The sequence below is a fragment of the Grus americana genome, chromosome 10 (genome assembly GCF_028858705.1).
Source record: "Grus americana isolate bGruAme1 chromosome 10, bGruAme1.mat, whole genome shotgun sequence".
NCBI classification, from domain to species: Eukaryota; Metazoa; Chordata; class Aves; order Gruiformes; family Gruidae; genus Grus; species Grus americana.
The window spans coordinates 12,954,815-12,969,362 of NC_072861.1; the positions used below are offsets into that span (position 1 = coordinate 12,954,815).

The 14,548-nt window shown below is 40.0% G+C and overlaps 1 protein-coding gene across 3 annotated transcripts in view; it reads left to right on the forward strand.

The window, feature by feature from the left end:
• BLOC1S6 (biogenesis of lysosomal organelles complex 1 subunit 6) overlaps window positions 1–9,917 on the forward strand; it is a 41,211-nt gene extending 31,294 nt beyond the window's left edge. The window contains exons 1-6 of one of the 3 annotated variants that reach the window (XM_054837602.1): window positions 860–1,282; window positions 3,359–3,414; window positions 4,751–4,895; window positions 5,987–6,074; window positions 6,691–6,777; window positions 7,994–9,917. In XM_054837602.1, coding sequence (XP_054693577.1) covers window positions 3,381–3,414; window positions 4,751–4,895; window positions 5,987–6,074; window positions 6,691–6,777; window positions 7,994–8,113 — 474 coding nt within the window. In that variant the 5' untranslated portion in view covers window positions 860–1,282; window positions 3,359–3,380 and the 3' untranslated portion in view covers window positions 8,114–9,917. Of the gene's footprint in view, window positions 1–859; window positions 1,283–3,358; window positions 3,415–3,627; window positions 3,904–4,750; window positions 4,896–5,986; window positions 6,075–6,690; window positions 6,778–7,993 lie in introns of those variants that run through there. The other 2 variants (XM_054837601.1, XM_054837600.1) reach the window with 2 other exon arrangements.
• The last annotated feature ends 4,631 nt before the right edge of the window (window positions 9,918–14,548 follow it).

Here is a 14,548-nt window from a genome sequence, read left to right on the forward strand (position 1 = left end):
TCTAAATAGGCTCTGTTGATAGACAAGCAGCTGTTTTCATGTACGCTGGAAGCCTGACCTGCATAGTTGCATGCTCTGGCTTCAAATTTTAAAAGTCACAAGTTTGCATTGTGTAGCTTTTTTTCTTTCTCTCCCTGTCAAAGGCATGGTTCTTTACACCGTTTCCAATAACTCCCATTAGCACAGTGCCGTGTTGTAGGAAGTCACGTGTGCCTTTCTGAACATTCCTTAAAGGATGGAGGGACAAACAAACCTCAGGGGCCCTGCTGTCATATAATTCCTTTCATAATCGTGCTCTACCTTAAAAAAGTATTTAGATTTTTGCTTTTATTAATTCTGTTCAGAGGTTAGTCCCCCTGCTCGCTGGTCTGAGTACTAGAAATTTTCTAATTATCAGCCTACACGTATTCAGGGCCAGTTTGTACCCATGGCCAAATTGTCAGTCAGTTCCCTAAGTCGTAAGCATTTCTGGAAAAAACATACGTGCCTGAGGGAAAGTACATATCCTGTTTTTTGACTCAGTTGAAGGAAATTACCAAGTAAAGACTGGAGAGTTGTATAGAACTGCTAGATTTTGGAGAAGGGCACTCCCTCTCTGTTCAAGGGCTGATAGCAGATTCTGGCACGCATTGGGGCAGTGCTGCAGGACGTGGAGCGAGCCCTTTCTTGGAACAGGCCCTGCAGGAGAGGAGTTGTGTGTGGTAAACTGGCCTTGGGTGGAGATTGTTTATTGTTGTTCTCAGTAATGATGTCCAAAAATAAACAGTACTGTGCTTGCTTTGTTTGAGCTCCCTTGCTACTTATCATGTGGCTGTTGTCCTGAGCATGTAATCTCAAGTTATTCTTCCTCAGGTGGCTAAAAAGGTGCCATCCTTGGCCCGTTCACCCACCTTGTAATTCCCCCAGCAGGGTTATCAGCACAGTTGTTTTGGGGCCAGATGATGAACTGCATCCCTGAATTGGGCCAGAATTAAAAAAATACATATTGGAGGGGGTTGGGATATATTTGTACATGTAACTGAGACTGGTTCTGAGATCACAGCTTGCACAGACATCCGTATGAGAGCTGAGGGGGCAGTCAGTGTGGGAGTCAGAATGAGCAGTCAAGGCTGGGAACCTTTTAAGCCAGCCTTGCTGCCTAGGGAAGCGCTCCCAGCTGTATTCCAGTTCAGCCATTCTTAATGTTTTTGTTGTCCTCTCTGGGTGATTTAACTCACTCTGTGTTTCACCACTTGTACCAGCACAAGTGAGCAAGGACACACAGGCCTGAATGACTAGCCAGGTAGGAGCTGCCAAAACAACTGCTTGTAAAACTCTGTCTTAAAATGTTGGGCTTTGCATTGGGGATTGAGGAATAGGCTCATGCTCCATTCTGCTGCTCCTTCTACAGAAACAGAAAGTTCCAGTACTGAGGAAGTGTAGTAAGTTGGGGGGACTTAAGACCCTAAATCGGTGTACCAAGGGTTGCCTTTTACTGAATAAGACCACTTTTTTCTGAAGTGTTGTCAAGAACCAAGTCCTGTTGTCAAGATGAACCTCTGTTGAACAGAGCCTTTTGTAACAGCCTGTTACAGTCTACTTCTTTATTATGATAGCCCAGGCTGTACTCTGTAGTCTCGTTTACTTAATAGGACAGAAAGCCTTTAAGAAGTTACCTATTAATGTGAAATATTTCCTTTTCATACTGTCATCCCTGAAGTCATACAGCACTTGCAAAGCTGATGGTTTAAAACATACTATTTGCTATACAATTCCAGCTAACTCATTCCGTCTTTACTCAGATTTCTCGGGCAGGGTGTGTGTGTTACTATATATGTAACTGCTTAAATCAGTTACAACAAAAAAATCCAGAATGTGTAGGTGACAGTGTTACATTAAAAGTTTCTGAATGCAGTTGCCACAATATAAAATGAAAAGGAAATGTGATCATTTGCCATCACAGTGTCACATACATAGGCATTTGTCTTGTCAATAGTTTGAAATTTAACAGCTTTCCAGCATATCTGCCTGCAATCTTGCTGGGAGGGTAAGACCTCAGCAAGAAAGCTAGAAAGTTGTGTACAAACTTTGGACAAGAGAGTAAGTGTGGAATTGCTGTAAGATTAGGAGTAGCAAATAAGTGCAGCAATCCAACAGAGCACTATAGGAGAACAGGAGAGAAAGGAAGGAAGTGTACCAGGACATTAAACACAGATTCAGGAACGTTGCTGCCCAGGGACGGGTAGAAGAGCCATCAGCTGAAGAGTCCGGGTTCTTCAGCCTCCTTTGGGTAGCTCTGTTGCTGTGCAGGGACTATAAATCCAATTCAGCTAAGTACATGGAGATGTCCTCAGCATGATTTTCTTTCTGATTAATTAAAGCTGTTTCATTGTATGGCTCCACGGGTTATGGAGTTTATTGGTGCATGGTATCTTATTTTTAAATAACAATAGTAATGTTAGTACTGATTTTGCACAGCTCCCTGAAATTAAGTATTTAGACCAGCAGGTAACTGTGCTTCTTGTTAGTTGAACCAAATGTTTACATTCCTTATTATAGGGTTCACTTAACTTCCTTTTCAAACCTCTTTTTCTCTTAGAATAAAACCTTATCTAATCCTTCACAGGATAATGAACTTGGTAATGCACTTGGGAAATAGTTATTGTGAAACAGAGAACATTTTGTAGAGGAAAAGGAATGAGAGACTTTCTATCAGTCTCTTTTTTGGAGCGTTTGGGTTGATAAATAGTTAAATTTTAACTTGTCTAGAAAAACAGATACCAATTTTACATTCCAATCCTTAGTCTATTTCTGCAAGACGTGGGAGCGCCTGGAACATGCAAAGCAGGAGCACAAATCTGAAACTCCCACATCTCAAGTGAGACTATTTCAGAGTCATTATCTAACTTGTTCTTACTAGAAATTCCATCTGGAAGCTGAGAAGCCTTTCCCAGGGAAACTTTCCAAAAAAGTTTCCTTTTTTCCCCCTGAAAGAGACTTTAAGTAGAATTGCTAACCAGTTGCAACTGAGAAGTTGACATCTCAAAAGTCCATTTTTTGTCTCTGTGTTTCTGACAAGCCTTAGTGGGACTACCTGAATTTAATTTTATCTTGAAGGTTTGGGGTTTTATCGAAATACTACATTCAAACACTTTCTGAGTAGTTCCCTCATTGGTTTCTTTCCATAGTTGTGTTCGCCTTTCCTGAAAAGACCTTTCTAAAGAGGGGGGAAAAATCATACCATATAAAGGTGTGGGTTTTTTATTTAAAAATAATTTAAAATACATTTGCAAGTTTTTGGTACTCTTGAAGACTGTTGGGCAAGTTCGAGAGACAGCTATCGACACAAAAACTACCTCTCATAATTTTATTTACTAAGGAAGAAAAGCTGAAAGCAGTGAATGATCAGCCTGATTGCTGGACAACAAAATACAGGTACGTCACTACGACAGACCCGTTTCGCTCCCAGTACACGTATCCGTAACCCAGGTGTCTGCCTGTGGGTTCCGGGCCCCACGCCACCGCTGGCCCCGTCCTGGGGCGGCTCAGAGTCGCCCTGAGCCCACCGAGGGAAACAGCGCAGCGAGTGCGACACCGCCCCGCCGAGCGGCCGGGGCTCTTAACGTCAGTGACTACGTCACTTCCACATCCGGAGCGGCAGCCTTTCCGGCTAGGTGCGCTCTGAGGAGACTTTATGGTGAGACGGCGGGGCACGGGGCAGGTGGCGCCGTGCCGCCCCGCTCGGTGAGGGCAGCCGGACCCCCGCTGCCTCCCGCGGCGGACGGGCCCTGCCTCCGCCTCCTCCTGCCGCAGCCTCGGCCTCAGCCCGGGCAGCGTTGCTGGCAGCGATAGCGATGAGCGTCCCGGAGCGGCCTGAGGTGAAGGAGGCGGCGGCGGCCGTGGTCAGCCCCGGGCGCTCGCTGGGTACGTAAGGGGCGGCCGGGCCGGGCGGAAGGCGGGTGCAGGGAGGTCCGAGGAGGGGGCTGGGGCCGCAGGCGGCCGCCCCCGGCCCCGATTAGAGCCGAGCGCCCTGTGCCCCGGCCGCGGGGCACGCCGCCGTGACTGGGCTTTGGCTTGGCCGCCTGCCCCCGGGGAGAGCGGCCAGAAGTCTTAGGGCTGCGTTCCCTCAGAAACCAAATGCGTGCCGCTGTCGTCCTTTACTCCCGTGTGGTGTGGCCTGTAGATTAAAGGGTTTTTGTTTTCTGAGAGCTCTGAACGCAAGCAATCACGGTAGCTTGGCCTGACAAAATTCACAGTAACTGTTAACTAATTCTTGCAAACTTTTAGAGATCACCATGTGGTGTTTTAATGAGGTCCTCATATGTTTTGAGTGACAGGCTAAGGCCTTTATTTGGTAGGCCTAGGTTTATTCTCTAACTTCGAAAACAAAGGGTGGGAGCATGTTAATGTTTAGGTGTTGTTCATGCATAGCCAGAACAACTCATATCACTCCTTTTTTTTCTCCCGTAGACTGGAATACTTGGAATTTTTTTTATAAAATGTCTTTGGAATACTCTTATTTCTCTCTTTCTAGTGTGCTGGTGTTCGGATAAAACTGTTCACCAGGAAGCTCATGATATAGGACTGGGAATAAAGGAAAGATAAAGAGGAGGAGGAAAAAGGAAGCACAGTCCAGTTGATAAAGTGCAAAGAACTATAACTTCAGTGTTTAAATGCTTTTACTTTTTAAACAGGAACATATAGTTGCTCTAAGTGAAACTTGAAGTGCATGCTAACCTGTTGCATTCAACCTTGCTGTTCTTTGGTGTAGGTCCTAGTGATGCATCTCCAGATGAAGGAGTAGTAGAAGATCTGCCGTTAATAGATGAGAGCGCTGTGGAGCAGCTAACTGAAGGATTGATTTCTCATTATTTGCCTGATCTTCAGCGATCAAAATCAGCACTACAGGAACTTACGTAAGCAGATTTTTAAAACCAACTTCTTATATGTGCATACGTTTGCCACTTTTTTCAATATAATGTTCTAGCTACCCTTAACTGGATATAGTTTATTGTAGCATTTCTGTGTTCTGACTATAGCATCCTGAATAGTTAAGTGATTTGTGGGAGTACTGGGGGGGGGGGGGGGGGGTGTGCAGCTGCAGTGTAGCCTATCAGAACTTTGACTGAAGAATGTATAAAGCTAGTACACTAAAATCCCCTAAGCCAGGTATAGCAGAAAGCATGTAGATTTCTTAAATACTTGATCATTTTTGTAGTGGAAAGTCTGCTGAAAGCTAGATTTATTTTGTTTGCAGAGATGCAGTTCATATTCAGGGTAGCTTGTAGTGCAGTGTGGTGTTTGTTGTCTAGTCTCTAAACTGTGTTGCAAAAAATACACTTAGAAAATATAATTAAGGAGCTAAACAGATAAGAATTCTTTGTATGTTGGCATCTCACTGGTAACTGAGAATAGTTTATATTCAAGTGCAGACTGGATCTGCTAGGAATGCAAAGATACTGGGAAGGGCTTTACACAGAGCCATCTCGGGTTTTGCAGAGTACATTGGTTTGGGTTTCACAATGCATGATGCAGTTATGCTGCTGCCAAGGACAGCATGCGTCTGGAAAGACTTTAGCTGATTTGTGTGGGATGGAAGATCCTTAATAAGCACCAAGGATCCATGCAAGTTCTCTACAGAAGTAACTTAGTCCTGCAGCATGATGCAGAGGCAACTGAGTGGAAAGTAAAGAGCTAGTTGGTTTTGCCTTTGTTCAACCTGGGGTGTTTACTCAGTACAACCTGCAGAGTGCCTGCTCAGGGTTTTCAGATACTCATCTTGGGTGTCTTATCATGCTGTATAATCCCAGCTGAATTTGTGTGTACTCAGCTGGGATTTTTGTAAAACCATTTACTTGCATCTTTATTGAAATCACCTAGCAATGATTATCTGATATTGGGAAGCATGTATTTATATTGTTATGACCAAAGTAGTGTTTATTTAAATGGCTGGTTGAAAAGTATATGTGCTGCTTGAATTCAGTTTTATACAATTTTTTTGTTTCAGACAGAACCAAGTGGTATTACTGGAAACATTAGAACAAGAAATTTCAAAATTCAGAGAGTGTAACTCCATTCTTGATATCGATGCTTTGGTAAGTACTATTAATGCTTTCTTAGATCTCTACTAGTGTAGATTTTCTTGCTGAAGCATTAGTAGCAACTTGTGGACTTTCCTTGTTCTTAATGACCTACAGGAAGAGAACCAACCACTTCAGATATTTGGGACAAATTGTTGCTGGAGAGGGTGTGGAACCAGCCTATTTCCCTTAAATAGGAAGGGCACTGGGAAGAAAAAGCAGGCTCAGTGAGCCAGTGGTATTGTCTAGTTGTTCAAAACCAGTAGCTGAAGCAAATATATGCCGTTTTTCGGTAGGACTGAGGCTCCAGTGTGAGCTCTGTGGACCTCTCCAGACTAGCAGGAAGGGTCCACAGAACACTGCTAGATGGTGCATAAAATTGTAATATTTTTATTCTGTTTAATGAATCTTAATTAAGTAGATTATTGGCTGTACCTGTTGAGATATGGTAGTTTTCTGTATTAATACATGTAATATGTAAACTTTATATGTATAAACTTGAACGTGTTTAATCCATTATCAAACTGTTCTGGTAATAACTGTATTTTTGATTGCTGTTTTGCTGTGTAGCTTTATAAAAACAACTATTCCAACTTGACAGTCACTGATTTAACTGGTATGGTTTTTTAAGTTTTCAGAAGCTAAACACTATCACAGCAAGTTAGTGAATATTAGAAATGAAATGATGATGCTCCATGAGAAGACATCAAAGTTAAAAGTGAGTGGGATAAATATTTTTACTTTCCAACATAGAAGTCAAGAATACATAATTAAATATCTAACTTTTATTTTGGATGCATGCTGAAAGTTCTGATTAAAATAGAATCTTAAGTCCTTTTCTTAAATGGATGTTTTCAGTAGTGCCAAACCATGTATGTTTTTAAACTTTCACTTACTCCTACCTGTGCTCAAGCAACTTATGCATCTGAACTACTGGTGAATCTCAGTGTTGTCATCGTGTTTAGGTGGTATCAGAATCATAGAATCATTTTGGTTGGAAAAGACCTTTAAGATCAAGTCCAACCGTTAACGTAGCACTACCAAGTCCAACCACTAAACCCTGTCCCTAAGCACCACATCTATGTGTCTTTTTAAATACCTCCAGGGATGGTTACTCAACCGCTTCCCTGGGCAGCCTGTTCCAATGATTGACAACCCTTTTGGTGAAGAAATTTTTCCTAATATCCAATCTAAACCTCCCTTGGCAAAACTTGAGGCCATTTCCTCTTGTCTTATCGCTTGTTACTTGGGAGAAGAGACCAGCACCCACCTGACTACAGCCTCCTTTCAGATAGTTGTAGAGAGCGATAAGGTCTCCCCTCAGCATCCCTTTCTCCAGGCTAAACCACTCCAGTTCCCTCAGCCGTTCCTCATCAGACTTGCCTCTAGACCTTCACTAGCTTCATTGCTTTTCTTTGGGCAATCCGCTTAATCCTCTCCATTCCAACTAGTTCTCTTTGTTTCAGTTTCTCTGCCTTTCTAATGAAAACTATATTGTCATAAATGTAAGAATTTCTCCTTTTATGTAATGTAAAATTAAGTGGCAGAAGTTCACTGACTTCACGCAATATAGGCAGTCTGTGGTTACGTTCTGACAAGATTAGTCCTTCGGTATGTTCAACAAAAGGATTTTCTCTTGGAGGCAATAAATTGCACAGTATGCATCTTGTCTGGTATACAGGAAGGATGACTTTTGGTGAAACTGAGAGGAATCCAGTTTGTATTTTCCCTGTGTAGGTCACAGACTTGCTATTTCTGAATGGTAAGATGGAAGTGAGAGGGAGGAAGAAAAAATGGAACAGTTTATGCAACGTTTAATCATAAGCAGGGTGGATTGGAGAAGATAACATTAAAAGAATGGGTGGGATTTTGTTTGTAACTCCAACTTAAATACAGCTTAAAACTTGCAATTATTTTCTTGTCTTTTTGTTTAGAAAAGAGCACTTAAGCTGCAACAAAAGAGGCAGAAAGAAGAACTAGAACGAGAACAGCAGCGTGAGAAGGAACTTGAAAGAGAGAAGCAGTTAACAGCAAAGCCTGCTAGGAGGACGTGAAAGCAGAGCATGCAACAACTTGTCCGAATTAATCATTTCTGCATTCTCTGGAATTAAAGCAGGCTTTGCTTCAACTGGGCTACAGCTGTTACTAGCAACAGTCTACTCTATGATATTATAAATTCCAGAATAGTAATAATAGGGTTGGTAACATTGAAATTTTTTTTCATTTCAGCCATTCAAGTTGCCTTCTTTTATAATGCTATGCAGTTTGATACTATTATAATGTAAGTTAATTTTTATATGTATATAGGAAAACTTAGGCATCACAGTTTTAAATACCTATCCATTTTTTTTTTTTTTTCATCTGTTCTTCTGGTGTTTAGAATTCTGAGAGATACTTGGTGACTGGCATACATGTTTTTCAGGCAAAACACAGAATACTAGTAAAAGTTCTGTTCTCATCCCTGGACTTGGGTGGCTGCCTGTTTCACTGAAATTGGTTCGATTCAGGCAGTTGGGATCACTTTTTGATGCCAATTCATAAATACTGACTTTTTGTGCAGCCTTAGTTTGATGTGTCTCTGATGAACTGAAGAAACTTCCGATGCGTTTGCCTGAAAGCTCACTTTATTGCAGCAGTCTTACTCGTTTTGTCATGAAGTAACTTAAGAACAGCTTTAAAGTAACTTTTGAATAATTTCCCAGCTGAATTGATTGAGGCAGGGGGAAGCAGAACGCTATAGATTCTCAGAATTGATGTGTGCGCAATACAAAGATTAATGAATTTGTGCTCCCACAAACATTTGAGTCAAACCAGGGAACTGTTGCCTCTCTAATGGGTCAACAGGAAGACTGTGTGGTCTAAGCAGACTTCTAGGGGATTAGAAGTTGTGATTTCCTCATTTTGTGTGACAAAAACTAAACAATTTCAACCAAAACTAAACAATTTCAACTTCACGTGAAATTCAGTTACTTGTAGGAAAAACTATTGCATTTATTTTTTTTTCCTTAACAAATGATTGATTTGCACTTTGGGGCTATGTAAGAGAATTTTTGTTACCCTGTCCTCACCCAAATTGATGATTAATAGTGTATACTGATGATAAATGTGGAATGGAGGTTGATATCCATTTCTCTGAATGTAATTGCTTTCTTGCAGCACTTCGTGTGGACTTTGTATTCAAATGAATGTACATGTTGTCTAGACTGGTAAAAGAGCTTTAAATTATTTGTTCCTACAGTCTAACGAACTAGTTATTTTATATCGGTATTATTTTCTAAGTAGTAATGTAAGTGGCGAGTTTTGAAATAAGATGAAGGGTAAGCTATATAAAGTTTTCCATAAAATGTGTATGGTATAGTATCAGAGGGGCACAGTCAATTTTACTTTTTCGTCCCTTTTAGATGATTTACACAGGCTACACCTGCCTGGACTCTCCTGTATTATAATCCTCTGAACTACTAATTTCCTGTCTTAATATCTGTGATCTTTTTCTGTGAAAGACATACTCTAATGAGTAATCATCCAATGTAAATTGGGATAATGTTTTGGGGCCAGGAGAACAAACTACTTAAAAGTAGTCTGGAGAGACACTGAAATGCTGTTACTGAAGGAGTAACAGATTAAAACTTTCTACAGGTATTTTTCCTTTAAGTGACTTGTGCCTATTAATTGCCAGTGGATTGTTGACCTGTGCTGTAGTTAGTATGTATTTCTAAGAGAAATGTAAAGAATTTCCACAGTCCATTATTGGAGCAGAATGTACATAATGAAATATTGTTTAAAAATTGTATTTTGTAAAGTAATTTCAACCATAGATTCTGGGAATTTAAACAGTTCTTATTAAAGTATAACATGAAACTAGAGGCCTCAGTATCCAAATCCGGATTAAATTCTGGTGGTATTTCTTGATTTGCGTTCCCTCATCTAGAATCCAGTTTAGTGTTTCAAGTTGTAGTGTCTTTCAGAAAAAAGCCCCACAGTTCTGTGAAGAACCGTGGGGCTTTTTTCTAAAGAACCGTGGGGCTTTTTTGTTTGGTTTCAAAAATCATGTCTACTTTTACTAAAAATACAGAATTCTAAGCATAGAAATTTATGCTTTTGCAATTGCATATTTCAGTATTTCTTTGGAATAATTTCTGATCAAAGGAATAAAAGCTTTCAGTGCTTGCCTGAGGAATCACATACACATATGCAAAAATGTAATTGATAACTTTTCCCATAAAATTGTAGTAAAATCCAGTTTTCTTATGAATAAGGAGATAATTCTAATAAATGACCTTTCTGTAATAAAGGGTGGAAAATGAATTAACATACATAGGGGAAAGTTTGGTCAGTTTATGTAACTTTTTTTTTTTTTTACTAATGAGCTCTTAAATTATTTCAGTCAAAACTACAATTCATTATCTCCATAGGATATCGTTCTTCTGAACACTCCTCTTGTGTCTTAATGCATAAAAAGTAAATGCCACATTGGATTAATTTGATACTGGCATCTAAACTTGTATGCTTGGATTAATATGCACAGCTAGAGTGAGTAATTCTATTACTGTATAAATTTAGTCCTGCTTGATTTTATAAAAAAAAATACCAAGTAGATAAATGTGGTAGTATTAGACATTTTCTTACTTTTTATTCCATCCGCATGAGGAGATGCAGCTAGCTGCATCTTTTTTAGAAACTGACAGCTTTAAAACGGGGGTGTGTGTGTGTGTGTGTGTGTGTGTGTGTGTGTGTGTTCTGCTGTTTGTTTCATACTTGGTGTACTTACTTGTTTTTAAACTATCAAGTTATAGCAGCAGAAGACAGACACTTAACTGTGCAGTAACTGAATTCTTATTTTGTAAGATTCTACAAATTTAGGAGTTACTGTTGCTAATGGTTTCCCATGCTTTTATCTTTGCTGTTAATCTGGATGCTTAATTTGGGTTCTTCCACCTATAGCTGTACAGCTTTATGTGAGCTAATTTTTAATTCAGTGAAAAATGTCTCTTTCACTGATAGTGGTAGCTTTGCCAGGTTCATAAGACAGATATTTGTTTCTTCTTGGAAAATGGCTAGAGTGTCTTATCTGTTTTTATTCTGTGTCCTGTGACCTAAGTGATAACTTAAATACTAATGTAAAGGTTGTTTCTGTAGCTGTTCTGTTGGGATTCTAGCAGCTGAGAGAGTTATCTGGCTGGTTTATTCCAAGTTATACTTCAGTAGATGCTTTCTGCCACCTACTGCTTGTTTTGCAACAATGCTGGCTGTTCTTTATTTTAACTTTGAGCTTGATGCTTTAATGCCTCACGTTGCAGGCATCAATTTTTTTTAAAACCTCATTAAATCTAATGAGTTATTTGATCTTTGTTGGATTAGTTGTGTGAATATAACTGAATTACTGCTAAAATTTTTGCAGGACTTAGTGATGTACATCTGCAAGAATACAAATTACAGCAGCATAAATATTAATAGGGCTATTCATGCTGGGCAAAATAGCATGCACTAAGTTTCTTAGTAAGGCAATATATGAAGGTAGCAAAGGTTATTTATTCATTTATCTCTCTTTAAATCACAGTGTAAGCTTAAGTTGAAGTAAACAGCTGGTTTTGGCACAAATACCACTGTTTTCTAGTAATTTGAAATACACTTGTACTTACTTTACTTTTAGTCCTTGGCAAAGTGATTTGTAGAAAAACAGGCACCAAAACTGGACAGTCCTGTCCCCACCACCACCAGTCCTTTGTGATACCAGCGCAGCCAAGAGCTCCTATGATGTGACAAATTTAGTTTTCTCAAATAATCTCTCTGTAGGTGATTGATCTAAAACTGATGGGAAGAACAGCTCTATTATTGGTACCTGACAGTGTCACAACAGTGCTGGTGGGGAGAATTTGCTGGTTTCCTCCAGGCAGTAACTGTTGGCAACCACGGATCTGGGAGGTTGTGGCTAATTCAAGTCCATAATCTAAGTGTTGTTCATGAAGTGTTATGTAGCTTTAAAGCGCAGATGTTGGCCATACCTGCTAACTCAGTATTTCCTTCTTGGTTTTGCACCTATCTATCTGTTTATCCCCGAGATGTCAAGCCATGGGGTTTAAAAAAGGAAATAGAACACCCTGTTTGGCAAAGGGAAAAGTTGCAGCAAATGTATTAAGTTTTTACAAACTTGCAATTTCATGAAGCAAATCATTTAAAGCTTGAGAAAGAATAGTTTAAAAATTTGTACACATGCAAAGGCAATAGTCTCCAAAGCAGTAATTTACAGAAGTAATTAATTTTGCACTGATATTCACACTGAGATATAGACAAAAGATAAGGCTTGTCTATTCTGTTTCATATGTTGCAATGAAAATACATCCCAGTGCTGCTGTGAAAGCGAGACCATCTGTGCATGTACTGGTCAGCAAAACACTCTACTTCTAAATTAGCAATATAGTTTATTGCCTTGATGAGCAAGACTTTTCTTCTGTCACCTGGGGCTCATGTAGAGTCATATCCTCCTGTGTAAATACAGTCTGCAAGAGTTATAATAGAACAGTTTATATGAACTCTTTGCCACCCCACCACCTGAAACCAATGCTTCAGCTCTTCAGTGCTCAACTGAAGCTGCTAGTTTTCCAGTCTTTAAAATTGAGTAGAAGTTATGTTGGTAAGTTATGTATGAGAATGTATTTCTTACTCTGTTTTGCTTCTGCTTCTACTTTTTTCTTTTTTTTTTTTGCTTTCACTACTGCTTCTTTTTTGTTAGCCTTACAGATGTTATGATTTAGAGGTATGCCAGGAAAAGAATATCTCCAAGAAAAAAATTATCAGAGATGATGTGAGGAAGTGACTGCTTTTCTTCTATATCACCCAGTATTACTAGAATTCATTTGAGATTGCGCTTATCAGGTAGGCACTTTGAGCAGAAGAATAATCCCCATCCTGGAGAACTGGCAGTCTGAGCCAGGGCAGACATGTAGATGTTGCCTTGTGGAGGGGTCAGTGTAATTAACAGGCCAGGAGGTGTGTGCTCCGGGCTTCCCAGGAAAGCCCAGTTGCCTGGTGAGCAGGGAGAGTTGCTCATTGCTCCCACAGCCACCCTGGGATGCAAGCGGCCCTGAGGAGATGCACAACTGGGCAGCCCTCCCGCAGCAGCTTCCACCCTGTCATCCTGCCTGCACTTTGCTGCGGGAGGGTTAGACAGCACTCCCTGCAGCTGCAGGAGGGCCCTGTGGTACGAGTGAGTAGTTTCTTCATGTTTGGTTTATGTGGTCTGTTTCTAAGATAAGGTATTCATTTAAGTAATTTCTTTATTAAAATGGCAGACCATCTCTGTAAAAACTCTGTGAGGAAATAGGTATGGGAGCATAAAGAAGATATTTTAATACTTAAAGACAATCCTAAAAATATATTTTTAAAAGAAAACAAAGCCACCAAACTTTGTTTTCTCATGGACAGAGATAAGGATCAACCTTGTGGAACAAAAGATGTGAAAAAGGCTGTATTCTGACTACACCAGGGCAGCCGGGAACAGGAAGTTCTCAGAAATTATAAAAATGGGGAGTTTGGGTGTTTTAAAAGATGTGACTGTAAACCATGCCTTTTTTTTTTTCCTCTTTAAAGAAGTCACTTGTATTGATGCATTAACAAAGGTGTGTAATCTCCATGTCGTATTTTTAAAGATACTGATTGTGTCTTCTCCCAGTACATTTTCTTACTATTAAAAATCCATGGAAGTGTAGGTGTTCAGCAGCTTTGAAAAATGAGCCTTTGTCTCTACAGAAGAATGCTCTATCATCAGAGGTCACTTATTTATTATTAATTATTGATCTAGCAAGTGGTTTAGGTTTTTTAATTTGAATTTAATTACTTTGTTATTTTTCTGTCTATAGAAAAGGACCACTAGATTAAGGTTTAGGGTTGCTGCTTACAGGTAACCTGATAAAGTTTAGATATCAAAGTATCAGTGGTCACTAGGTTACAGCTACTGTAGTGGTTGTGATTTTGGTTTAGGTCAGCGTGAAGTGAGTGACCTATGCTAAGCTGATCAAGGTGGGACTTCTAGGCCAGTGCCAGCTGAATGTGCAGCGGGGCTTAGATCAGGGTTTGGCAGGGGTCCAGATTTAGAGTTGGAGTTAAAGTTTGTTTCAAAGTTTAGTGAAGTACATGTATTAGGGTTTTGCTTTCAGATGCACTCAGAAGTGACAAAAGGGAAGACATTAGACTAAAATTGGGAGGGAGGGTTTATTTATGTGACAGTGCTTTCACGTAGAATAATGTGCAGAACTTCCATGGAACTAGCATCAGATGAGCCAGCTCTTATGCAAGCAGCAGGAAAAAAAAATGTTTGTTTCAGAGGCCTTTTAACTGTGGGCTTTCTTTTACTATGTTTACACATTTTAGTCTGGTGTAGCTGGTTCTATGTAGCTGTGGAAAGTGTTACAGAAACCTCACAGATGTGTATGGAACTACAAAATACTGAGAAGTTCCTCTGAAAGTGTAACTTGTATCCTGTCAAAATTAAT